Source organism: Mugil cephalus, chromosome 21 (assembly GCF_022458985.1).
Source record: "Mugil cephalus isolate CIBA_MC_2020 chromosome 21, CIBA_Mcephalus_1.1, whole genome shotgun sequence".
Taxonomy (NCBI): Eukaryota; Metazoa; Chordata; class Actinopteri; order Mugiliformes; family Mugilidae; genus Mugil; species Mugil cephalus.
In genome coordinates, this window is record NC_061790.1 from 4,752,406 (window position 1) to 4,778,508 (window position 26,103).

The following is a 26,103-nucleotide window of genomic DNA, read 5'->3' on the forward strand; positions in this document are numbered from 1 at the left end:
TAAGTTTATGTTTTTGCATTGGTTCTATGCCTTAGGTACAACATAGGCTTATATCTTACGCTGTGCCTGCACCTGACACGCAACCCCAGCAATGTGACCAGAGCGACAATGACAGCGAATGTTTACATGGTATGAAATGCGTTTCTTCTTCCATGTCTCAGTGACCATACAAGCACGGAAAGTTCACCCTCTTTCTCAATCATAGCTGAAAATTCTGACAAACTTAACAAATCTAGAGCAACGGGTTTGGCTAACCAGGCTTTTGGCCACTAGTGTAGACACAGGCAGATCCACTGGATCTGATGCAGAAGTGTAAATCAACTCTCCAGGAAATTAAAGTAAATCTATAAAATGTGACATGTGCAACAGGTGAGTATATGTGCAACAAAAAAAATAATCAAGCAGTGTATTCAGATTTGAGATTTAATCTAGAATTTTACTGTAGCTAAAAAAAAATGACGGGTAATAAAATTATTACCAAATCAACAACAATAGCTTTGGCTAACCAAGTTGTTTGGCCACTCGAGTAGACAGTAAAGCGGACCAAAGCGTAAGTTACGATGTAGACAACGTACATGACCCTAGCGCCCTGGCGGTGACCTGCAACTCCCCAGAAATGTAACTACGCACTGCGGTGATGCACAGTGTGACAGCTGTGATTGGTCCGCTTGGTAGTAGCATGTTTCCCCTTTCGGCGAGTGAAGCGGGTCATACAGAAATTACATAAAGTTGAATAATATATGTGGTATAAAATAAAATGCCCTCTTAACATTCAGTCATCTTTGTAGTCTGATGACCTACCATTAACATTATTATCCTAATTATAGCATTTCAGTGACCATTTGTTTACAGTCAAATCTTTTTGTCATAACTCATACACATCTTACCTCACCAGAACATTAGTCATTACACTGGAGTTTGCAGCCGTTTTGTTAGCAGGCTTTAAGCTTTGTTGAGTTCCTGTTTTGACGGCTAACGGTAGCTAACTATAGCACCGTTTCAGACGTTTAGCTTCAACATTATTATTACTATTTGCCTTTTGACTTATCTCATATATAGAATATGCTCTGTCTATGCCAGAGAGGTGGTGACAGCGGTAATCAAGGAAGCTCAGGTCGACAATTCATTTTATTCCAACCAAGTAAAATTTTTGGTCAGACTTTTATCAGAAGTATGTGAGAATTGCATATTCATAACTTTCAACACCTGGTGGATTTATTTTACATTTTAGTGTGCCATACGCGCGTTAGTTTATTTAATAGAAAACACTACGGGAAAATATACGTGTTGTTAAATAGTTTCTCTTAATTTGTATTTTTTTCCTCAATCAAATCCTACCTTGTGACGTCACTCATTTTCTCTCTCTCTCTCTCTCTCTCCCTCTCGCTCGCTCGCTCTCGCTCGCCCTCCCTCTCCGCCTCGCGCTCCCTCCCTCCCTCACTCACTCCGCGTGAAACAAAGTGTAGTGTCCGCGAGCCCGTTGGAAGCGAAAAGAGAGAAACCGGGGGAAGGAGAGAATGGGGCGACTGAATCCGCAACAACACCAGGAGGAATAATAAAAATATTAATAACCGAACCGCGCCACAGACAGAGACAGAAGAAGGCAGAAGACGGAGGAAGAAAACTTTTCGTTGAGAGGGGGAAACTGTTACAGACTCTCGCCACGGCCGCTGCGGTTTTAAAACATGGATACACTTTCCCCTGTCTTCACGGGACTCCTGTTTCTCTTTTCGACACTTGGTAACGTGTCCGGCCAAATACCGACAGGTAAGAACGCGCACGCCTAGGATAAACAGTTTGCTTGTTTATTTATTTATTAATTTATTGAATGCGTAATGAGAGAAAAGTTCACATTTTACCTCGCGCATTCCTGACAGGTGTGTTTCGGTGCCGGGGAGGAAAACTTCGCCTCCGTGTTGAAATTTGTGCCGTCGCTTCGGTTCCGCTGTGGGGGTTGAAGATGCTTTCGGTGGTCAAAGTTGTCGTTTTGATGTTTCAAACGTTAGCGTTGGTGGCACGGGAAGCGTTAAACGAAGCCCGTGCGAGATAGTTTGAATTCTGTCAGTTTGCCAAGTAAAGCTGGGCTTACAGGAATAAACGAGCAGCTCTTGAGTCAGCCGCCGGATCGCGAACTCTTAAAAGATCAGAAACTAAAGTTGCACGATTCAGTGTTTGTATCTTCTTTTGCGGGACCCGAGAATTCCTTTGCAAACGTAGTCTAATTTGAGGACACTTGCCATTGCTTGCAGGTGGACAAATACTGGCCACACGTCCAGCTTCTGCACGCTGTTGCCGGTTATTAACGTGTTATCTTATGCGTGGTCGTGCGGGACGATCGTCGCCGTGCAGCCTCGCGAGCGGCGCACGATGGGAGAAAAAAGTTGGTGTGTGCACGGAGATCGCTGCGTGTTAACTCATCGCATCCACGCAGAGTGGCACCGGCGACTCGTATGATTTTAATCGCAGTGATCTTGAACTTTATGTTTGAGTTCTGCGACGCATTTAATTAATGCCATTTACCGCATTTGCGAGCCTCTATTCTGTCCTCGGTTTTACTTATTGCAGGGCTGTTTAGTGCAACGATCACAGCGCAGTGCATCGTGTGATTTAAGTATTTTATAGCGCATTGTTGGCTCTTCTTCTGCTGTAACTTTGTTCGCGCTGCATGCAACAAAACGCAACGGTTGGGAGTCCTCCTTGTAACCCGATCGCCTCTCACTGTTTGCAATGCGTGGTTTGACTCGAGGAGAAAAAGGAGGAAGGGGATGAGTTACTTTTTTTTTTTTTCCTGCAGAGGCATTGGGTTCACTGTGGAAAAAAAACTGCGTGGAATATTTAGAGATCTGTGATGTTGCGTGTGATTTTGCGCGCTGTTTGAACCAGACGCAGTTTAAGTATCAAACGTGCAGCGGTGGAGGGTGCTTGCTCGTTGTTGAGAGGGAGCAGTGGCCGTGGCATTAAACTTATTTTGCGAGGGGGATGCGTGGATTGCAGTGTCTCCTGCGCCCCTTTTTTTTTTTTTTTTGCACCGGCTCGTCTGCAGGAGCACGCCGAGTGTAAAAGCTGCAGCAGCGCTGCTCGGTCCTCTCCGGGCTGCTGCTCCTGCACGAGTCCCCTTCACGAACTTAAGAGTCCTGCAGCCGCGCTGTTGGAGAAGAAGTGATCGGACCCCGAGAAAAAAAACTCTTTATGTTGTGTTTGGCTCTAAAAGCGCCCTGTACCTGCCTGCGTGGCTTCTTTTTTTTTTTTTTTTTTTTTTTTGGTTTAATTTCCGCATTCACCAGTTGTTCTCTTCCTAACTCCGATGCGGAGAGATGGGGGAAAGAAAAGAAAACCCCTCCACAGATGTTTGAGAGCTGACCTCCAAAATCGCACTAAAACACAAGGTTGTGTAGATGTTAAACGACACATGAACCTAATAAACGCTGGAAATGACCGGGCTTCATTTTCTGCTCCAGTTTCCTCGCAGACCTGTTAATGTTTTGCAATGAAATTACACATCAATCCCAACTTCATCTCTGTACGTTTTATTGCCCCCCCCCCCCACTCCCACCCATCAGCCCCTTCCCCCCGCCCCCCTCCCTCCTCTCTCTCCCACCCTCCCATTGAGGCCATTTGGTCCTCTGGGTAACAAATGTGCGGAATTTCTTTGAGGCCTCTTTGGGAATTTGAGCGCTGTTAATTTGCAAGTAAATACTAGTGACTGGACGCTGCTCGCAGAGCTCAGGTCGTGGACTATCATCAGCGTGGAAAGAGGGGACCCGCAGTTGGTCATGTTGCAGGATGACAAGTGCACCGTGAGAAAAAAAAAAAGGTTTAAAGCACTGTTTTATTTCAGTGAGCATGCACAGTTTTTAGGCATGCATTTAAATATTTCTGCATTTTTCTTTAAATGCTTGAAACATCACTTGCAGCACCTTTATCTGATAAAGCAGAGAGGCTGGTGGGGTTAACAGGCAGATAATTAATGCAACCAGTACGAGCTGCTGCAGAGACCAAAAGTGCTAATAATCAGATCAACAGCCAATAATGAGGCAAATGCATGTTTGCATAAGCATTTAGTTCACTGAATTATCAGCGTTTTAAACCATTAAAGTCATTTTGAGTCCGTCCTCTAAATTAATTTCAAATGTTATCCGCTCTGAATTAGTCAAACTAAAATTTAAAGCGTTCATATCAGTTTTGTCTCCACTAATCGCTGACAAAGTCGTTGCAATAAACGTGAATGAGCGTGAACCTCGCTGCCTTTGCAAAGCCAGCAACCGGGTTCACGTGTTAATTCGACGACTTTCTAAATCTGTCCCCTCTGTGATCGAGTTGTGACACAGATTCCGGGCGCCTTTAATCTGAATGAAGTGAAATAATTGTTTTCCGTCTGCCTCTCCAGATGAATTGGGATCCCGCCGCCTGCCGCTGAACGCGGCATCTGAGCCGGGTTTAATTAGAAATGTAAATTATTTCAATATTTTGAACATTAGGCCCAAGTTGGTTTAATTATAATTACTTTTCCGCTCCGTTTAGAAGATGAAATAAAATTGCGTGTTTTAATGGATAAAGGCGTGAGAGTGATAGTGAGAAAGAAGAGAGAGAGGAGGAGGAGGAGGAGGAGGAGGAGGAGGAGGAGGAGGAGCGGGGTGGTGGAGGGGACAAGAAACCATTGGTTTCTGGCCGTGGGCATCTCCTCCACTCAAGAGACTGTGAAAACGGCAGGAGGGGAGAGTGTGTGTGTGAATCACAGTGTGTGTCTGTCATGTCCTGTGTGTGTGTGTGTGTGTGTGTTGTAAATGTGTGTGTCAGCTCATGTGTTTTGCTGTCACTTAAAGAGAAAGAGGGAGGCCGATGCTTTAAAGCCCTCCGGAGTACAGTGGCACAAAGGCGAGCATCTGAAATGTTTGCCTCTAATTCAGATTCGTGTGAGAATGGCTTCTCATTCTACCGGTGCCGTGTAAAACGGCGCAAAAATCAAAGGCTGTTTTTATTTATTTTCTCGTTTTAAAAGTGACGCCTCGATCCGCAGTCCTTCACATCCGTCCTAACGTCTTCTCCTCGAATCAAACGTCCCTTCGCTCCGAGCCAATCTGTTTCCACGAATTTCAATTTAGTGATAGATTTTTTTATTTTCTTTAAAAAAAAATCCATCTCTTTGAAAAGTACTGGCTCATTTCTTCAGCTGTTTGGGGATGAAGTCTGTAAAATGTAATTAATCTGTTGAGAGAATTCATTAGCTAATCCCTCATTAGACTGCCTGCCTGCCTCTGTGTGTGTGTGTGTGTGTGTGTGTTTGACTGAATGAATTTGAGGGGTCTGCGTTGTGGAAACGGATTAGCGACACACAGCGGCGGCGCGGCCTCGCCTCCCGTCACAGACTTGAAGAAGAAGCGTGGAAGCCTGCGCACGTGACGCGATTGACGGGTTGTGATTCAAGTATGCAGCGTCGCAGGTTCACGCGCTAGGCCCTGATGTACGAGCACATCCTTGTTGTGATTTTCGTAAATGAAAAGTAGAGATAAGAGCCCGTTTTACATCAACTTTATACAGACACGTAGCAAAGGAATGTGTCAAATCACAGAACCTGACTGGTGAATGTCAACTTCTCCCTTTTTTACTTTAGCGTTCAGCATCTTAGCCAAGTACAAATCCGTCTTCCTAATGCGTAGGTCTTCAACAGGGGGTTCGCGACCCCTAGGGGGTCTGGTGACCACACAGTTTTCTGGTACAGCAACCCTACTGTTGCACCTGTATATAGAACACATATAGCAGGTAGAGGGTCCCTAGTTAATCTCTCTTGGACTGAAAAACGTTGAAGACCTCTGTCCCAATCCAACGAAACATGTCCATTTACTTGTGTCGTGAGACTAAGGGAAACAGAAATCTCAAAGTTTTTGGGGTTCAGCTTCTGGCGAATTGTGGCTTCCACCGAAAACACAGCGTTTTATATTTTAAAACGGATAAAAACCCTCCTGATCTGAAGCCACATTGAGACGAAACCAGAGTGCCTGCCTGGACTTGAACCAGGGACACTGCATTCACATCCACCCCTGCTCTTTCTATTCTCCGTGATCTTCCCATCATTCATCCCGCCTGAGATTAGCGGCAGAGCAGGAGCCCGCCGCAGCGAGCGGACGCGTTACACGGACGCTTAGGCGCCTGTGGAAGAAGGCAAACGCATCAAGGTGCGTATCGTTGCGCCTACGTAGCCTTTTCACTTCAGGCCAGCTGATGCGCACCGTAGCAGTTTTTACTTCATGATTTCCAAAAGCAGAATACCGCACCCGATGAGGTGGGCAGGATTAAACTTTGGATAACCGCCGCGCCCGTGGGCGTAAATCATCAATCAGGCAAACGGGAAGTGATCCGAGAAAGTTCGTCGGGAAGCGGAGAGAGGCAGCGCACATCCAAAACAAATCCCAAATCACCGAAACACGTCACCTCCCGGATGAATGATGATGCTCGTCCCGCTATCATCAATCTCTGCTCTGCCCTGTTTGGCTCCGGTCACAAGCTGTTGGTGCGAGGGGGCCTTGAAAAATGCTGCCGCCGCCGCCGCCTCACGCGCGTAGACGCTCGCGCACGCGAACGAATACACACGGCTGCCTAATGACAGATTAAGTAATCAACACTCACAGCTGATTAATTACATTACAGTGCAGGCACACACAGCTTTTGCCTCACAGTCAGACAGATGCAAGCGGGCCTCAGTACCAGTTGTGTAGTTTAGTCTGTGGTGATAATCATATATACAGTGAAGCTGTGGCCTCTCTCTGTGTGTGTGTGTGTGTGTGAATTGGGAGAAGTTGTGGCAGGTGACGACAGCCCTGGGAAAAAGATTATTTTTAGGGTTGCGGAGCGTAAAAGGCTGAGGTCGCACAAGTGCTTCACAAAGGTTAAAAGTTTGAAGTGCTTTCCGAGACCGCGCGGTTTGCGCGACTGTATTTGTGCCATTGTGTGTTGTCCTTTATGTGATTCCGAATAGATGTGTCCAATGAAGGGGGGTTAATGGAAGTTCAGCCGGAGATAAAATGCTGAATCTTTCTTTCAATATGCAAATTCTCTATTGTGTTTCTGAACCTGCGCATGCCTTTCCAATCTAATTCTGTCTTATTATTCTCTGCTCTGCTTCTGCCGGACCCAGCTCACATGGGGCGCGCTGAGAAGGGTGAGTTACGACCGGCTCCATCTTCCATTCACCGTAGCGTTTTAGTGTCGAGACGCCCGTCGTCTTTTAGTTTCCTCGTCCGCCATCGTCATCCTGTCGTCGTTGTTGTTGTTTTTTTTAAATGTCATTACTAACCATCCTGTTTGCAACACTGACTTGTTTAGCCAGATTTTAAAAGTGCACAATGTGGCGACTCGTAGAAGTAAATGTTTGCACAGTCGAGCTGTAAACTATTTGCTTCGGTGTCCAAATAGTTTCTGTGCCTCACGCTCCTCAAAGGTCACGTCTGAAGTTTTTTTTTTAAATTTCCTTAGAAATAATTTCTGCAATGACAGACACAAACTATTTGACACACTGGTTTGCTGCTGCTGCTGCTGCTGCCGCTGCTTGTCTCTACGACTCTGCCAACCTGGCTGTCAGTTAATCTATTTGCCATTTGTCTGTATGTCGCGTTCCCCTGTCTTTGTGTGTCTGTGCAGCCAGACAGCTGTCGGGAGGTTTGAAGTTTCCAGGTGCTGTTTGTTTAGTTGAGCCCGGTCTCTAATAAAGGAGCTCCGGCTGACTTTGTTCCTTAAGAAGCCGAACACACCTTTTCTTTCTTTCTTTCTTTCTTTCTTCCTCTTCTTATTCCTTCTTCAGATACCCTCCATCTTTTCTCCCCCATCTGTCGGCTGCGCACAAACATTCAGAGCGGATGCTGGTTAACGAGGGAGTTGTTTTTTTTTTGTTGTTGTGTAAGTGACAAGTGAGTAAAATACACCACAGACTCTTCAGAGACAGACAGAAAGATCGCAGTGTAACTGTTGAGTCTGGTTATCCCGCCAGGAGTATCTTTATAATATCGTTTATTTAAAAAAAAAAAAAAAAAATCACAAATCCTTCCACTTAGTTGTACACAAGAAGAAGGTCACGTTCTGGCTAATCCTCAAAAAAAAGTAATGAGTGGAGTGGATTTGAGAGTGCCATGTTCCAAAAACACTAATTAGTAAAGAATTAATAGAGACTCAATGAAACCCGGCGGAGCAGAAATACTGTCGGTTCGTATTAAGAAGAACAGGTTCTTGAGAAAAGCTCTGGCAGGTTCTACGTGCTCTCAGTGTCACTCATGTCCGTCCCTACGAGAGGACTTTCTGTTATCATTCTGAATGCTCTGTCGCTTGATTCCTTCTAGATGAGATACAGAATAATAAGCGTAGTGTTTATATTTCAACCAAAACCCCTTTTAGAAAGCAACTTCTTCTGCGAGTTTCTCGCTTTACCGTGAACGAAGAAATGCAAGAATCGCTCATTCGCTACAAATGTAACATACCCGCGACCCTAAAATGACATATTTCGGTCACGTTCTCACTCATCGAGAGTCCTCGCAGGCTAAACTTTGCCAATGAAACACTGTTACTGCTGACTAACTACAGCAGATTCTCAATAAAGCTGCTGGCAAGCGTTACGCAGCAAACAGCTGGCGATGCAACACTTGGATCCAGCTCCATTCCAGACATGGATTTCAGAAAACTACTGTCTTATGTTTGTGCTAACGTTGCAAAACGGCGGTAATCATTCTAATTCGACGTCCAATTAAATGACACCAACAACACCAGAATCTGTTATGACTCGTCCGTTCTGGCTCCTGGTGGAGGGTGAACCGGCACTCGTTTGAAGTCGTACCTCTCACCTCTTTTCCTGGAATGTTAAAGGACGAGCACGAATCTGCGTTTTCTCATAATGAGCCGTTGTTTCTGTAAACTGCGAACTGACCGCAGACGTCCAGCTGCAGCCGGGACGCCGGCTACCAGAGGTCATTTCACACTACCCACAGATTTTTCTTTTTTTTTTTTTTTTCTTTGATCCCCATCAATCATTAACACTCAAACATATGTTGCATCTGACTCGGGCGAAGAACTGATCCCGGCGCCCTTTGGGACGGAAACCTTGTTCCCGTTGTCACTGGGACCGTTCCCCGCCTTAGGCCTGCGTGTTTAGCAAATGTTTGATGATGCTGGGGTCCGGCCAAACCACCAAAGACTAAACTACAAGGGGGAATTGGGGTGACTCGTAGCTAAAAATGTAACCTGGTGCCCATTTCTTTTCAACCTTTCTCGCGTTTTTATAGTTTGCATTTTTAATTCGGTTAAAAAAATGATCTGAAACAGAAAAAAAGAGAAAATGAAGTGAAGAAATGGTCTTTAAAGTGACTCCTGCCCAGCTCTGCCTGCCTTCAGGTGGATCTGATAGCCAAAGGGCCCTTGTGTGCGTTCCTTTGTGTGGACCTATAGGCGGTGGCTGAAGTGGTTTCCATTAGTCCAGTTAAGAAGACATCTGTCATGCAGCTACGCACAGACGTAGCCATGGGCCGTCCATGCGCAGCAAACCACGGACAGGGTCACTGCTGATCTCCTCTGTGCGAGTTTGTCTAACGATAAATTCCCACCGGACATTTCAGCTGAAGTCACTTTCATCCATATGGCTCTTGTGCACGTGTGTGTATTAAAGGGGACACTGTTTATACCGCCCTTACATTCATTTCCAATAATTCTCCCCTCTTTAAGCTGATTTCAGGTCAGAAGTGGTAGAAAGCTTTCGAGATATATAAACCCTCCCGCTCATCTGTGTGTGTGTGTGTGTGTGAATCAGGAGCTTACCGATAGATGGCCAGTCCATTAAGATTATCATCTCCATCCCTGAGCATGTATCTTCTATCACATCACCACTCTGCCTCCGCCCCGCTCCGATTTAAATCTTCTCGCAGATATTCCCGAGCTATCTCGTTCCTCCAAAATCACGTTACGCAGTGTTTCCTTTTTATTTGTCTCAAATCTGTGTGCCTGCCACTAATCTGTTGTTTAGTTTGCCCGTCTGTCTGTCTGTCTGTCTGTCTGTCTGTCTGTCTGTCTGTCTGTCTGTCTGTCTGTCTGCCTGTCTGTCTGCCTGTCTGTCTGTCTGTCTGTCTGTCTGTCTGCCTGTCTGTCTGTCCGTCTGTCTGTCTGTCTGTCTGGCAGCTCGCGTGTGTCCCTCCTCACCGCAGACGACTGCAGACACGCGGTCGGCCTGACAGCGATCGCGTACGCGCACCTACAGTCAATCACTCCGGCGGACAGACTGCGTGTGGGAGTCTGGAGACAGACATTAAAATGTTGAAGCATCTGTCCGTCTCTCGGCCGTCTGGCCGGCGCGTCTCAGCCCCGGTTTGCCGAAAAAAAACCCGCCACGCCTGTGATAAAGTTCCACGTTTAACATCCACACGTTTAAAGGAATGCGAATGTGAATAAACATAAAGTTTGCTCAACTTAACTACATCAGAAACAACCTCGATTTGCATAAAAGATTAGAATTTCTGCCGCTAAGTGGATGATAAATGCGGATCCCAGAGCTTTGATGTCTCTAATCATAATGCGTTATCTTTCCCCCGATCTTGTTTGACTTGCCAATTTACTGGTGGAGATAGTCCACGGAAAGCCGAGCCCAAGGACACACAAATTAAATTAAACAAAAATGATGAAACATTTAATGAACTAATGAATCAATATCAAATGAAATTACAGCAAATGTAATTACTGAGAAGTCCTTTAAGCCATTTAACGGGATAAAATTACTAACTTTGACTGCGGGAAGTTTGTAGATTATTTTTGACGTTGTGTAGTTTGATTATCTTTGGATTTTCCCAATAGAAAATGTATGAAAGTGTGTAAATGCTCAACGGTCACGTTTTCAAGTCCCATTTTAAAGCGAGAAACGTACAATTTACTGAGAGTGTCAGATGTTGGCTGTAATTGTTCCTCCTGACCTCACCAGGAGGAGTGATGGATTTGGTCCAATACCTGCTTTAGAAAATGTGCTTTAGAGTCACAAAAGCCTTGAGAGGAGATTTGAGTTGAGTCTCTTTAGCGCATAATTCTCCTTTGTGTGTCAGTCCACTAGAAACTGACATGGATGAAGCTCTGTATTATCTTCTACTAAACTGTCGCTCAAGTTTGGTTTTACACACACACAAAAAAAAAAAGCACTCTTCCGCCGCATAATTACACCAACTAAAAACCAATGTTTCGTCGGCACGTGAGCACGAAACGAACGGCAGATTTGAAAAACACGAGACGTCGCAACCGAAATGCATACTTTACGGGGATTAAGAAGAGGTCGCAAATGATGTGTAAACATCAGTGTCGGTGGCTTACATCAAAGTCAAGCTACGCAGCGTCACCAACGGCCACAGCCGAGAGGGAACCGAACAGGGCTGCCTGTTGATTTTCAACCTCTTACCTCCGACCAAACAGCCGACCTTTGAGATTTATATCTCTGCATTCACGAAGCTAAACAAAGCCTTTTTTTCCGCGCTTTCCATAGATTGTGGAGTCAGAACACCCACTGAGGCCGCAAACTCCCACAGGCCCTCGTGTTTTTGAGCTTAAATCCGTAGCTCCTTAGAGCTTGTGGGAAACCCTGGTTGTGAGTTGCCCTCCTCCAGCTGAGTTTTTTTTTCTCCGAGCCGACTGGAAGCGATAAGAAGAGAGAGCGGCTGCAGCGCGCACAGCTGTAGAGCGACATGCGAGCGGAGAAAAGTTGCCAAATTAGGACATGCGAGGTTTTCATTGGACGGAGGCCCCGAGATTCTTATTATCGCAGAGATTTTTTTTTTTTTTTTTAATCTGACAGTCACTATGCACACACACGCACAAACTCCCCTGCGATGTTGAGACTGTGCAGACTCCACCGCGTCTGGTGGAGGCGAAGACAATCACTCAGTTCAGTCAAACAAACTCCTCCTCTCAACTCAGTTCGAATCAAATCAAGGCAAAAAAAACAACACAAAGTGCTTTACATTAAAAACATACACCCCTATAACCCCAGACCCTCTTTCAACCCAAGGTAAAATATAAAGTATGGTTGAGCACTGAGGGACCAAGTGAGGAAACAACAGAGTAACATCTTAAATAAATAATAAAATAGATAAACAATAAAATCACAAATAAGTAGGAATAAAAAGAGTAAAAGGTGACTCAGTTGAAAGCTAACTTTAAAAGGTGAACCTCTCCTCTCCTCAACCTCGTTCCCCCTTTTTTTCCAGTCCTCCTCCCTCTGTCCCTCCCTTGGAATTTATGGCCCACTAACCTAAACAGAGCAACACAACGTTTATCAAACTCCCCCCTCCCTTCTCATGTACTCCTCCACCCCCCCCTCCCTCCCTCCCTCCCTCCCTCCCTCCTCCCACTCCCCCTCGTTTCTCCAGTTTCCATGTTTCCCCCACAACAAAGCGAGGGTGGGATTTCCAAATCCAGACCGATCGGTGTTGCGTTACAGGGATAAATAACGTGCGTGTGGATTCCACTTAAGGTGGAAATCGCAGTTTTTCACTCGAGGCGATGTAGGAAAAACGCTTGAGGGACGGGGATATTAAAGATTAAAAGTGAGCGTGGACAATTCATCTCGTTTAATTATAAGTTGTTGACAGCGCTTCAACAAACGCTGGCGAGCGTCCATCAGAAGTTACAGACAAAGCGAAGATGCTGGAAGGGAAGAAGTTTCGTATCAAACCCTGGTAGCTGAACACTGAAAACAACGCCGAACAAACACTGAAATTAAACTCAAAACCTGCTCAGTGACGGTGACAAGAGAAACTGGAAATATGCTACAGTTCATGCAAAGACGTATCTTTATATTCTATCTGATAGCTCCAAAACTAAAGCACAAATTCTTCTCTTCCCGGGTGTCACACTGTCACTGAACACCGTCACCCCTTTGTCTCTATCTCACCCAATCCCATCTAACTTCAAGGTCTGCTCCTCTTTTCTTTTTTTTTTTTATCCGTCTCACTATATCTCCCTCTCACCCGCTTTCTGGAATGCTTTTGTTAGTGTTTTTTTTTTTTTTTTTTTGTGCCTGCTCTGTTTTCAGTTCAGCCAGATTTCCTCTGACTCACACACACACACACACAGACACACACACAGACCTCTCTAAATATAAGTCTTTGTAGAAGAAAACTGTCTCTTTGTATTAAGTGGCAAGGTTAACCGTCACTACGTCTGTGTTGGGCCGAAGGTAAATAAAGTGGCTGTGTGTGAAGCTCCTGTGTGTGTGCGTGTGTGTGTGTTTGTGTGTCCGTTGTTTGTGCGAGCCGAGCTGAGCTGTCTTGTCGGAGTAACGGTTAGCAGATACAGCGCTGCCTCCCCATGACACAAACTGTCTCTTGCGCTCAGTCTCAGGGGCGGCAGGACGCACGCACACATGCACACGATGCTACCTTAACGCGCGGCGTCACTCTGTCTCGTGGGGTTAGCCTCCCGCTACAGAGTGAGCTACATTAAGTTAGTGTAAGTACAGGTTTGGAGCGGAACTACAGCTGTTGGTGCGCGTTGAGCTCCCAACGGGGGTAAAATGAGACGACGTTTTCAGAAAACAAATCGTTTTTGAACATTGTGTTAAGGTTAAACCCCGATTCGCTCGTTCTCCAATCACTCTGTTGGTCGGGTGCCCGGACGTTGAAGTGCTCCGGTTGCCCGCGGTAACGCTCTTGTTTTATTTCCCATCCCAAATGTTTCTGCGTGAAAAATGTTTCTGCGTGAAACTTTAAACTTAAAAATTTGAGAACAGAGGGCGTGCACGTGACGTCACAGCAAGCGGGCGTCTCCATGGTCACGGTCACCGAGGTTAGCAGCGTTAGCTTGAATCATGGGCTTTAATAGTGTCTAAATTGTGAAATTAATTAAAAGAAAAGGTGAAGAGCTGTTGTGCAATTGACTGAACCAACAGATACGAAAAGCAAACATAGTTTTACAGACATCTCCCAAAGAAAAGAGATGTAAATGGATCGTTGCTTTACTAAGAAACAACTTTGTGGATGTTGTTGTTTTGGCGTAGTTTTGTCCGACAGTAACTATTTCAGTCCTAACAATAAATAACAATAAAACAATAAATTGAATATTTGTGATCACTTCTCGTCATCCTTTTAACGTCCGGTCGGACGTTACATCTCAGTAAAGCTCTTAGCGTTATTTAGCTACATTCATCATAACTGAAATATCTAAAACTAACTTAAACTAACTGAAACTGAGGCTAATTCACTTTTCCAAATTCATACTAGTTCCTCTGGATCATCGTCGAGTTCAATTGTCCTTAATTTGATCTGATAATCCACATTCTTCCCTGGTCTCACTGTATTTACTGCTACATTTCACTATATCTTTGCCACTCGGTGGCAATGGCCTTGAGCGGCAGGTTCCCTGCAGTAAATGTTTGTATCAGTCGTTCCCATTGGTCATCACTTAAGACTCATTACATACTACATTGTTCTCGCTCCTAGGGCTGCGAGAACACACGCTAAGCATTTCTCTCGCTTTGTGTTTTCGGATGTCGAGCAGTCGCTTTGACGGCCGCCGTTCATTCAGCGCGCACCCACTCACGAGATTAGCAGTCACACAACGGATATCAGCATTTCCGCTTCTCTACATTAGCCAAACATACCACACCCACTCCAACTTCTAACCACAGAATAGTTGGTGGATGAGAGCGAGTGTTGAATGTTTCTTTTATTTGCCTACGATTGCTACAACTTGCTGACTCATATACATGACGTGGTCTCTTGGCTTCAAGTTACTTTCTGTGTGTGCGCCCGTATCAAGGCGCAGCGATGCCACCAAGTAAAGGCACTAGACGCAGTGTCAAGGTGTTTACGGTCCGATAATTCTGGCCTGATACAGTATTTCCAGGAGTCACATGTCCTAGATCTCAATAATGGTGGCTTGTGCACAGTCAGAATGGCCACAATTGTGAGACCCAGATAGAAAAATAAGATAAGATACTCATTTATTTATCCCACTTTTCCTTCTTAAGATGTATAGTAGAGTAGCTCATCATAAGATATTGTGCTTTACGGTGGTTTTATGTTAATGGTTAGTTCCATAATGAAAGAGACGTTCGTTATATTGTGCGACAAAACAGAAACAAACTGTAGAAAGGGAGACAGAGAGATTTTGAAAAACTACACAACTACTACCTTAAACTTGTTGTGACTTGTTGCACTGCTGCACTGGTCACCAGTGTACACACACATATATATATATTTAACATAGCTGCAACATGGCAGCTCCTGGGTGTGTAGCCATGTGAAAGCACAGCAGCGTCTCTGCAAAACTGCGTGTCCGCTCAACGCAACTATTCCCCGGACAAATAAAGGTTGAAGCCGAGCCACGAGCTCACTCTGCCCCTCTCGTCTCGAAGGTTTGCTCTTTATCACCCCCCCCCCCTTTCGCAAACACACTCCAGAAGCTCACATACCTCCGGACGCGGCCAAGTCTTGCCACATGTGGTTTCGGTTAGCCGCACTTTTTCCCCCCGCGCCGGCCCCCCCCAAAACTCACCACTTCTACCTCGCCACGGTCAAGTACGTGTGTGTATACCTCCCGTGCGGCGCGTACGCGGCGGTGGCGCTGGCTTGTAAATCTGCCCGTCTGTGCGTGTGTCTGCGCAGGAGGTCGCGCGCCCCGAAGGCAGAGTCGAGCGGAACAGTGAATCAAGGTTAGTGGTCCGGAGAGAGACGGAAAGAGAGGGGACTTTAATCGAGGCAGCAGAAGAAGAAGAAGAAGAAGAAGAAGATGAAGAAGTAGGGGCTGATGATGGAGAGCGAAGAGAGATGCCGCTGGTTTCCTGCGACTTCACCTCTTCCCCGCGTGTTTGAACTAAACGCAATTACTGCGCCATAAACAGTTATCACGCTGAGCTGTTGATGTCGAAGATTATCAATGCGTGGACTTAATAAAAACGGGGCATGGCGGGGATTGCGCTTCGTGTAGGCTTACGGCAAAATAATCTGCTATTAGAGGATCCGTCCTCCGTTGCTAATAATAGGCCATAGTCTGCTCCTGCTGGGCGTGGTCCTCTCCTCGTGCGGCGGATCTAAGCGAACTCTCGTACGCATCAAAGCCATGTCAAGTTTGTTTTCCTAGATTATCACATAGAGACGTAACGCCGCAGATGGATGCACCACTTTGTCATTCCGCTCTTGTTTATGCCCGCAACTTAGCTTGAGGATATGGATTGATTGCGTATTTAGGGAGTTGGGTTCTGAATTTTAAATAATAATAAAAAATTGAAAAAAAAAGAAAAGAAAAGAAAAACGCCTCTTTGTTCTTGTGTAATCGTACTCTTCAGAGATGCCAGATTCCAGTTCAAATAGACTAAGCAGGTCATTGATGTTGTGTGTGTTTTTTTTTTTTTTTCCGGAGGCTTCCTGCTCTTTCAACACATTCTCATACATAAATGACAGGTTAAGATGAAACCTGTGTATGATTGTTTCCAGAAACTCTACTATAAGGCATGATCTAGTTAGAAAAGCATCCACTAGTTGATGAGTGTTGATCAAACGCCAAACTTCCAGCCAGAACAGACCAGGGCTATTACACGTATCGATTATTATTCCCTTTTTTGGTTCAGTATAGCAAATTGAACTACTTGGCCGGGGTTTACAAAAAAAAAGGTCATGGTCTGGTTTTAGAGAAACTATTTCACAATGCCTAAAACCAAGCTCACACAAAGTTTCAACACTCATCCAAGCAGCTTATTCAAGTCCAAACAAGTCCAGGTGCCTTTGTCTCAGCTCTGCTTCAGACGTGATGTGGACGACTGACGACCTTCACAGCTTCTCTGCCTTCTCCTCGGCTGCGATGTTAATCAGTAAAGCCTCATCCCCACATTTAAATTACGTCACTTTTGAGTATATCATGGTATTTTTTTTCAAAATTTCTGACAATATCACGGTATTTTCATTTATTTATTTTTTTCATTCAAAATCATGTGTTCACAACATTTTCTTCCGGTTGAGAGAAGAATTGATGCAGACGATGAATAATCTCACACCAGTAGTAAAACAGGTAAAACATGCCCCGTGTTATCACTGGCTGATGATGTGGAGGGCTCTGACCTTAACTTCACACACTCTTGATATTCCAAGACATGCTTGCGACAACACTTGCAAAAAAAATAAAAAAAATAGTTTTTTTTTTGTCTGTTTGACGTTGGATATTTTAAAACCAAAAAAAACAAAGAAACAACTGACACAGTACAAGTTCTTCCGTGTCTTCACGGTCTTCTCATTCAGACATTCACCACGCCTGGCGGTGACACACCGTGCATGCAGTGCTACACTGAAAATGGTCCGGTCTGAAACAGCGCAGCATTCTGAACACTGTGTAATCAAAAAATTAAAAATTCATATCATAACTGAAAAAATACCGGTATTCGGTATGAGCCACCCAGTCCTATTGTGGGTCATAAACTTCTGTATGTTCGCTATTACACATTCTTGTTTGGCTGTTAAACTCAAACTTTACTTGCACGTCTAGCGGAAACAAAGATTTTAGAGCATGTGATACAGCGTCAAAAGGAAGCTCCGCTGTATATGTGAAGGGGTTAACTGGCACCTCATCGTACTTTGCTCTATATTTAATACTTGTGGGATGATTGCACGCCGACACGTACCACACAGTGCTCACGTTCTCCCGGGATTCCCGAAAAACACGAGTCACATTAATCACGTTGCCTGTTTTCTCAGAGAAAAAAAAAACAACAAAAAAAAAAAAAAAACAACAAAAATCAACAGTCTAATGTTGCTCGCAACCAACGCGTCGCAGAACAGTGCAGAACCTCCACCTACACGTGAGAACTAATTAGAAAGCCAAACTCTTTTCTAAACGACACTGTGAACAAAGAGTGGGCTTAGCAGCAGGCTCACATTCGAGTTTTGTTAACTCCGGCTGTTATGACAAGTGCACTCTGTTTTTCATCTTAAGTGAATTGTAAATGATTTTTTCTTGGCTGAGGTGATATCAGTTGGGTGTATTATTACAATTTAATGAAGCAGCTCAGCGCGCTTAATGTACCATGGGACCAAAATACCACTTTCCTTAACCGAATTTGGAAAGCGTCTCTGTTGTCACAAATATCCTTTCTTTTTTTTTTTCTTAATATCTACCATCGATTTGTATTTGTAGACCTGGAGGAAAAAAAAAATGAGTGTAAATTAATTTATTTCAAGATCTAACCGTGGTATGTGGTCGTCCGTGAGCGGCTAAATCGGATCATGTTAAAATCATGAGACTTGTAAATGGAAATGGAATCTCGCGATGAGGCCTCTGTGGAATACCACCGGTATCGGTGGCGTTGATATTGCTTTGTTTGCATGGTTGTTACCTTTGCAAAGGTTCAGTTTCTTCCTATTGTACAGCTGTTTTTTTTAGTAACCGGTTGAAAGAGGACATATACTTTTGGATTTGATGCATAAATAAGAAAGAAAGCTGCATAAACTTGGTCAGTTTCCTTCCAGTGCGCCATAGAAACTGATAAGATCTAATATCACTGCCGAATGCGGCGAATCAGAATTGAAGAAGAGAAAAGAGCAGGTTGGCGCGATAAGAAGCTGTTTGGACGCACGTTGCGGACCCCGACTCGAGTGACACGAGCTGGGACTGTAATCCTGCACAAAATGGAGGAAAAATGAAACGGGAGTAAACGGCGGAGAATAGAAGTGGGCAGGGAGGAGGCGTGTGGGAGAGGGAGCGAGAGCTGTTTGAAGTACGATAAGGAACTACGCAAGAACAGAGCAGGACCAGAGCGGACTGACACAACAAACACTTGCAGCTGCGCTCTTTCATTCCTTACCTCCTCTACATCAGCTGATAAGGAGGCGAGGAGGGAGGGAGGGAGGGAGTGAAAGTTATGCTGGTTTGATAGGATGCAGGTTTTTGGGAATTTCATTTCGTCTGTTTTTTGTTTTTTTTGTTTTTTGTTCTCGTCGTCTTGTGACTGTGACCTTTTTTTTGTTGGGGTTAAGCAAATTAAGGTTATACGCTGCTTTAGATCAGCACTGAGTGGACAAAGACAACTTATATTCCTATACAGACGCAAGGCAGAGGCTGGAGAAGTGGACTTTGTTCCTCTCTCTCATGTGTGAATGTGTCTGTTTGCATTGCTACTTGGCAGGAATCCGCCGCAGAGATCGGTAGGTTTCTGCTTTGAAATCTGCCTGTTTGTCTTTCGGGGGCCTGTTTCTGTTTCGCTTCAACCGTGGGAGATGTGGCGGAGGGTAAAAAATGACCCTGTAACTGGTTCAGATCCCGGTTTAAGAAGTTAAAAGAGTCTAAAATCCCACATACTGTAGAATCAGACAGGGTTGCACCGTGCGTACTGCGCTACATCTTCACAGGTTACAAAGTTAAGCAGCTTTTTGATCATGCACCTGGTGAAACAGCCCTAAATTAGTCATATTTTAGTAAACTGACTTCATGTATCACTTGTTTGAATCTGTTTTAATTTAATGCATGCATTAATGCATATATTTCCACATCAGTCGGACTATGTATTAACTGATATAGTCCTAGTTATGAAGTCAGATAAACATTAATCTGTCACACCATTAATGTCAGAAAATAAGTGAAATATGTAAAGTTAGAGCTTAACTTCAGTCAGATTTCACTGATACCATTTTCTGAAGTCACAGAAACGACTTCCTTTTAAGTATTTTCGCTCCGTCCTGTCGCGTCTCCGGCGCTATCAAAGTCGACTCGCACAGGCGCGGGCTGCCTTCAGATGTGCAATCAGTCATTATAAAATAGAAATTAATACATCCTCCACTTCGTTCTCTGTACGTCTCCCGCTTTCTTCTCCCCGCGTCTGCCCGTGTCTTCTCCCCTCTTGTGTTCTGTTGCTCATTACGCTGATCACTCAAATTTCACTGACGTGAACGAGTCACACCTCATTACTGACTGTGCAAACACGCGCTCGCAGCTTTCAGCCAGTGAACCTGCATCGATGCTTAATGTGGTGAGGACGGATGTGGACTCTCACTAGTTTAAGTGTTAAGTGAGGGACAGAACTACTGAGCAAAGTGTGGCTTTCATCCTATTTAGCGACAGAGTTGTGTTTGTTAGTTCCTTTTCAAAGAGCAGACGGTGACGGTCGTACCTGTGAAATGAGTGTTGCTTGCTTTCTATTATGTAGACGGTCCAAACGAATCCGGCTTATTTTATTTTGGTTGAGCAATTCATCATTTAGATGAAAGTTAATTACTGGTCGGCCACAACATTCGTGTGGATGTAGCACCCACTGAGACCAGACAAAAACGCTTTAGGAGACCTACACAATATTAGGAAGATGGTTTTAACCTCCTGAGACCCTGCGTCCTCATATGGGGACGTCAAGTTTTATTATGGCAGCTTATTCTGCTTCATTTAAACTGTTATCGTCATAACTAGATGCTAGTTGGTGTAAAAACATGACAGCATTCATTTCAGTGGATTCATTCTGCAGCCGATCACGTGACGAAAGTGAACAAGGTTCAAAAATTCATCAGATTTTACAACTGAAACTTCACTAATTAGCAAATACTCGTTTGAGGACGTTGAGAATTCATTGTTTGCAATTCTGTCTTTGCACCAGCCGTGTTCACTTTTATATTTTCATACGTATGGGTGACTTTATTATAATATACAGTGACATAATAATCCCTGTGTCCACATGTGAGGACATAATTTTTTTTCCAAAAACTACTTCCTGTTCAAAGATGATGCTTAGTTTTTAGAGTTCTTAGGTCCTACTCATTGAAAATACATGTAAAAATAAAATGTATTTCTCAAAGAAGGGGAGGGATTCCCCTTGTTTTTCCTCAAAGATACTCAGTTTAAGATGGTGTGTTGCGAGAGGTAACTCTTTTTCTGCATGCATTCATCATCATCATGCTGAAATTGTCGAGATTATTTTTATTCCAGTCAACTAAATCATTCGGCCCTGCTTTATCCCGCCCCACAGCTTTGAGGCGCCCAATTCTTCACTCGACGCTCAGCTCTTAACTTTGCCGTAACGTTCGCATTTTTCCCGCTCTGAGCTCCTTCGCTTCACATTCTTTGCTGATGATACATGTTCACTCGCACTCGTGTTAGCAACAGGGCCGACCGTCGCCAGCTTTTATCAAGCAAGAAAGAATGTGAATTGCTCCGAGCGCTGCTCCGTTGCTCAGTTGTCGTGCGTGCGTGACCTCTGACTTTCAGGATGTCGTTGGGAAAATATGTGAGCGCAGTTAAAAATAAAAAAAATGAAAAAATCACGCAGGAGTAAGTCTAAATGGACTGAAGTTTGTGTATGTGACTAATGACTAGTGAGTCACTCTATGTATGTTGATGCCTACTGGCAGATACAGTGACTCTGCCTAGTGTGTGTGTGTGTGTGTGTGTGTGTGTTTGTGACAGGTAGTTAATTACGTGAGTGTGTTTGTCCGTTCTTATGCTTTTCCACACACACTGACCACAGGCCTGACAGGCAGGTCTTAATTAGTCGCCACGGCCACCGGTGATGCGTCCTGACAGTAACCGTGGCGATGACAGAATCTCCTGCCTCGGAGCAGAGAGGCATGCTGGGATTGACACGGGGTTCGCTCAGTCATCAGCGCGGCGTGTTTGTGTATTACGTCTGTGTGCGCGTAAAAGTTCAGACTGAAGGAAATGAGACAGTTTGTCAGTTAGTTCCTTGTTAGTCTGCGAAATTCGTCAGCGCGGAAAGGATTAACGGAGACGCAAACACAAACACACACGCACACACAGGCACGCGGTCTTTTTTTTTTTTTGTGCGGTAAACATAGTGAAAGTAGGAAATTGCCTGGTGATTTCCAATCTTGAGGTGTGAAGACGGAATGACTTCAATCAGCGCTTTATTCATCCCCCTCTTTGTCTCCTCCGCCTGTAACCTTCCCCACCTCGTCCTCCCTTTTTCCTTTACTCATCCCCGGGAGGCAGCGGGAGGGCAAACACAGTGGATATTGTGAAATTTGCCGACAGCGTGTCACAACAGATCCGCAGAGGAACGGTCAGCTGTGCAAAAAAAGAAAAAAAAAGAAAGAAAAAGAAAAGGAAAAAGTGAAATATGCTGATTTACGCGCACATAAAAAAAAAAATCACAAAGCAGGAAGAAGCAACAAAGAGACGGAAACGTTAGCGCGGCCTTAGCGCTACAATTACTGCGTTCATTATGCATTCGGTGATTTCTGTCGGCCTAAATGACAGGCGCGAGACAAACAGAGGAGGAGAGGCAATCGCTGCACTCTGACAGGAGACCACCCTCATCTAATTGTGTGTGTGCGCGCGCGTCAGTGTGTGTTTGTTAGCTGCAAGTGAATTCAAAGATGAATCTTAATGGCCATCGTTTAACCTTTCACCTCGGCACTCAGAGACAGAGAGAGGCAAACGCACACACACACACACACACACACACACACAAAGAGCCGGTTTAGTGGATGAGGAACGTCGCCGTGAGTGGAGCGCTGAGGATATTAAGTGGAGTGTGTTTGCGTGAGTGAAAGTGCCTGTGTCTGCATGTGTGTGTGTGTGTGTGTTGGCGGGTTGATCGGGGTCAATAGACACAATTTGTCTCTAAGAGCCGTCCGCTCTTAACGAAAACGCTCGCTTCCACCCGATAGGTAGCAGAAATCACGATTCTCCGAAGCCCAATAAGTTTTAATGAGTTTATTTATATTAACTAGTAAGAGATTGATGGCGGCGAGTGTGATAATTGAACCGTTCATTCAAAGAAAAGCCACTTTCTAAGCAAAAACATCACCAGATTTACTCGCATCACCTTCTCCGTTCGTCTCCTATGACGGCGAATTCAATATATGTTGACAAACCCTCCCCCCCTTGGGCTCCTGGATACTGCAAACGAGAACGGTTGCTAGTTGAAGCCCACGGAAGCTTTTCATTCCCTCCGACGTTAATTAAACTTACAGCAAAGCAGATTACAATAAATCACAGCTGCGCCCCCGTGTAGGTTGAAACTCACACGGCTCCTGGCGCCGTCTCAATCAGCAGGTGTTTCCTCAGCTGCAATCGGAGGCGGAGCAGCTGCTTTGATGCGCGGGTCGCCATCGAAGCCGCGAAAAAAAGAAACGGTTTCAGAGACGGCGAGGAGCGAATCGTACTTGTGTGGCGCAGAATCGTAACGTGACGCCCTCAGTTTCCCGTGCCAAAGCCAAACCCTCGTTCGTACGTCGCAACTTTAAAAAAAGTGACGAGTCCGTCTCCGCGCGTGCAAAGCAAAGGGGAGCGCCGCACTGTTACACGATGCTAGTGGGTGGAATCTGTCATTTCTGTGTGTGTCCATCTGGCGTGACCCCCTGTTCAACTCCTCCAGCACTAATGCACATATGGGCCGCACGCACACACACACACACACACACACACACGCACACACACCCATACGAAGGAACAGCTGAAGGAAACTGCCCACCCTCCTGCCCGTCCTCCCTCCTCCTTCATTCCTCCCCTCCTCCCCTGCAGAGCCTCAGGACTCATCCAGGTGTCCACTCTCCTCCTCTGGCTCCTTTGCTCTCTTTCTTCTCTTTCCCTGTTTTTTTTCCTCCTCCTCCTCCTCGCGCCGTCTGTCGCGTCTGCGTTCGAGAACCACCGGACCGCCGGCGGATTCCTCGCGCTCGCCCGCGAGGACGGAGCGGAGCGTTAACGCAAACCGCGCGGCTTTAATGAAACTATAAAAATGTCCTTGTGTCACGGGGGCAGCGGATAATGATGGTTTTCATTAGTTAATTGTATTGGTTAATCATTAAAGGTCGGTGGTGGTGGAAGGGACGTCTGGAAGTGACTTATCTTTGTGCAGAAGTTTAAAAGCCAAATAAATTGATTTTACTCTCGTGCTGCTGGACTTTAAGCTGCACTCCAGGAATATGATGCAAGTTTTCTCTCATTCAACCAAGCATTTAAATAACAAACTGTTTCATTTGAGTTTACGTTCAAATATATTTGAATTCTTTACATGTACGAGAAGGAAATAACTGATTCTGACAGCACTTGTAGATAATAAGTAGGGACCCCCTACCCACTATATGAGTTCTATATTAAACTTGGCCTAGTTCTATTTATAAATATACATTATTATTATCATTTTGCATTCTATATTAAGCTATTTAAATAATACACAGGTTCAGTTATTAATTTTTGTTATTTCAAACGTGCGGCCATGCAAACTCCATTTATCCCTTTTGTCAAGTGGAGGGTTGAGGTTGTAGGTGAGGATCCAGATTCAGGACTATTGATGAGGCAGGATCTCAAACAAAAATGCGCTGCACACGGCAGGAGAACAAAAATACATAAATCTAAAGAAATCTTCAACATGCCGTGGAAACATTGACACGTGAAAACATGGAACATGACATGAAGGTAACATTAACGACGCAACAAGGAACAAAGCGAAAGGCAGAGCTATATATACACACATGAGGACTGAGGGAGGACAAGGCACAGGTGAGACACATGAGGACAATCAACGCAGGTGAGACCAATAACCAATCAAGAGACAAGCAAGGAACACAGACAGGAACAACCAGAACTTAACAAAATAAAACAGGAAACACAACATGACACCTTTACTAACCTGTGTATTTAAGAAATTTAAAACTGTGGGGGAAAATTTTAAATATATATATATATAAAAAATGTCTAATCAACCAAAGGTTTTGCGGCGCCCCTGCAGTACCTCTGTGGACCTCCTGTTGAAGACTTATGTCCCAAAGAGTTTAGTAAAAGCAACTGGACTTGTCGCCTTAGTTTAAAGATGGACATTTAGTTTCATATTTAGCTCATTTACTTAGATAATAATAATTATGAGAAATAAACCAAGACAATAAATAAAGAACAGAACTCCTCCCCCGTACAGAAGAAGCAGGAGGTGAGGGGAGAGGAAGTTACTTGAACCAAGAAGCGAAAGAAATATAAATGGATGTAAGAAATGCAAACAAAGGGAAGAATAAAGAAAGGTGGAGCGAAGGGAATAAAGCAAGAAATGAAGAAGGACCGAAAGGAAGGTCGGAAAGGCTCCGGCTTTGTGCAGGAGTGCACTTTCAGCTTCTATAAAACCCAGGAGCTCTGAATACCGCTTATTAAGCAGGGACCGCGTGTGTGTGTCTGTGTGTCCGTGTGTGTGTGTTTTTGTGTGTGTGTGTGTGTGTGTGTGACAGGGTGATATATTGAAACACACCTCTGTGGAACAGCTGCAATGATGAGACAGAGAGGAGGGAGTAAGAGGTGTCGTCTACCGTGCACACACACACGCACACACACACACACACGCATCCATGCATGCAGACGCACAAAGCTGAGCCAAGTTTTTTATTGTATTACCGAGGCCAGCTTGTATCGGAGAGCAAGGGAAAGAAAGAAAGAAAGGACGGGAGATAGAAGAAAGGGAGGGAGATGAATTTGTTGTGACTGCTCTGGTGGACTCAGCTTTTTAACAGAGCACTTCTTCTTCTTCTTCTTCTTCTTTTCTATTCCCCTCGTTTCCCCAAAGGCTTCTCTTCTCTTCTCTTCTCTTCTCTTCTCTTCTCTTCTCTTCTCTTCTCTTCTCTTCTCTTCTCTTCTCTTCTCTTCTCTTCTCTTCTCTTCGCATTTATTGCATTACACAGATAACCAGACTGATACGGCGAATGACAGAAATTGAGACGGACAGACAGAGTTAAAAGTAATGGGAAGGCTCTAAAAAAGAAAGAGCGCGAGCTAAAATTGGGAAAAGAAACACATAGAGGGAAAGAAATGGGGGGGGGGGAATGGAAAGGGGACCAACAGATAGAAAGAAAGAGAGATTGAATAGATGAATGTGATTTATCTATAATGAAATCAGGCCCGGTCTGTATAGTGGAATGAGCTGGATTCAGCCTTTCTGCTGTTACAGACGGATTTGCCCGTTTAATATTCTAAAGGACCGTGCCAGGAGATACACGTCGAGGTGCAGCTAACTGGCTAGTCTCACTTAAAATGCAAAGTTAACACTTCTTATGATTTGCTGACAGAGGGGGGAAGAGTATCATGGCAGAGATACACAAATATATTTTTTATTTTTTATATTTTTTTTTACTTTAACATCATGTTCAACTTGGTCCAGTGAAACACATTTTTTATTTTGTTATAAGTTTC

General features: G+C 44.6%; 1 protein-coding gene across 20 annotated transcripts in view; it reads left to right on the forward strand.

Moving 5' to 3' along the window:
• The first annotated feature begins 1,452 nt into the window (after positions 1-1,452).
• The window catches only part of ptprk (protein tyrosine phosphatase receptor type K), a 112,676-nt gene continuing 88,025 nt past the window's right edge, over positions 1,453-26,103 (forward strand). For 19 of the 20 annotated variants that reach the window (XM_047574461.1, XM_047574466.1, XM_047574465.1 and 16 more), the window contains exons 1-2: positions 1,453-1,767; positions 7,133-7,156. In XM_047574461.1, coding sequence (XP_047430417.1) covers positions 1,686-1,767; positions 7,133-7,156 — 106 coding nt within the window. In that variant the 5' untranslated portion in view covers positions 1,453-1,685. The remainder of the gene's footprint in view (positions 1,768-7,132; positions 7,157-26,103) is intronic. The other variant, XM_047574467.1, reaches the window with a different exon arrangement.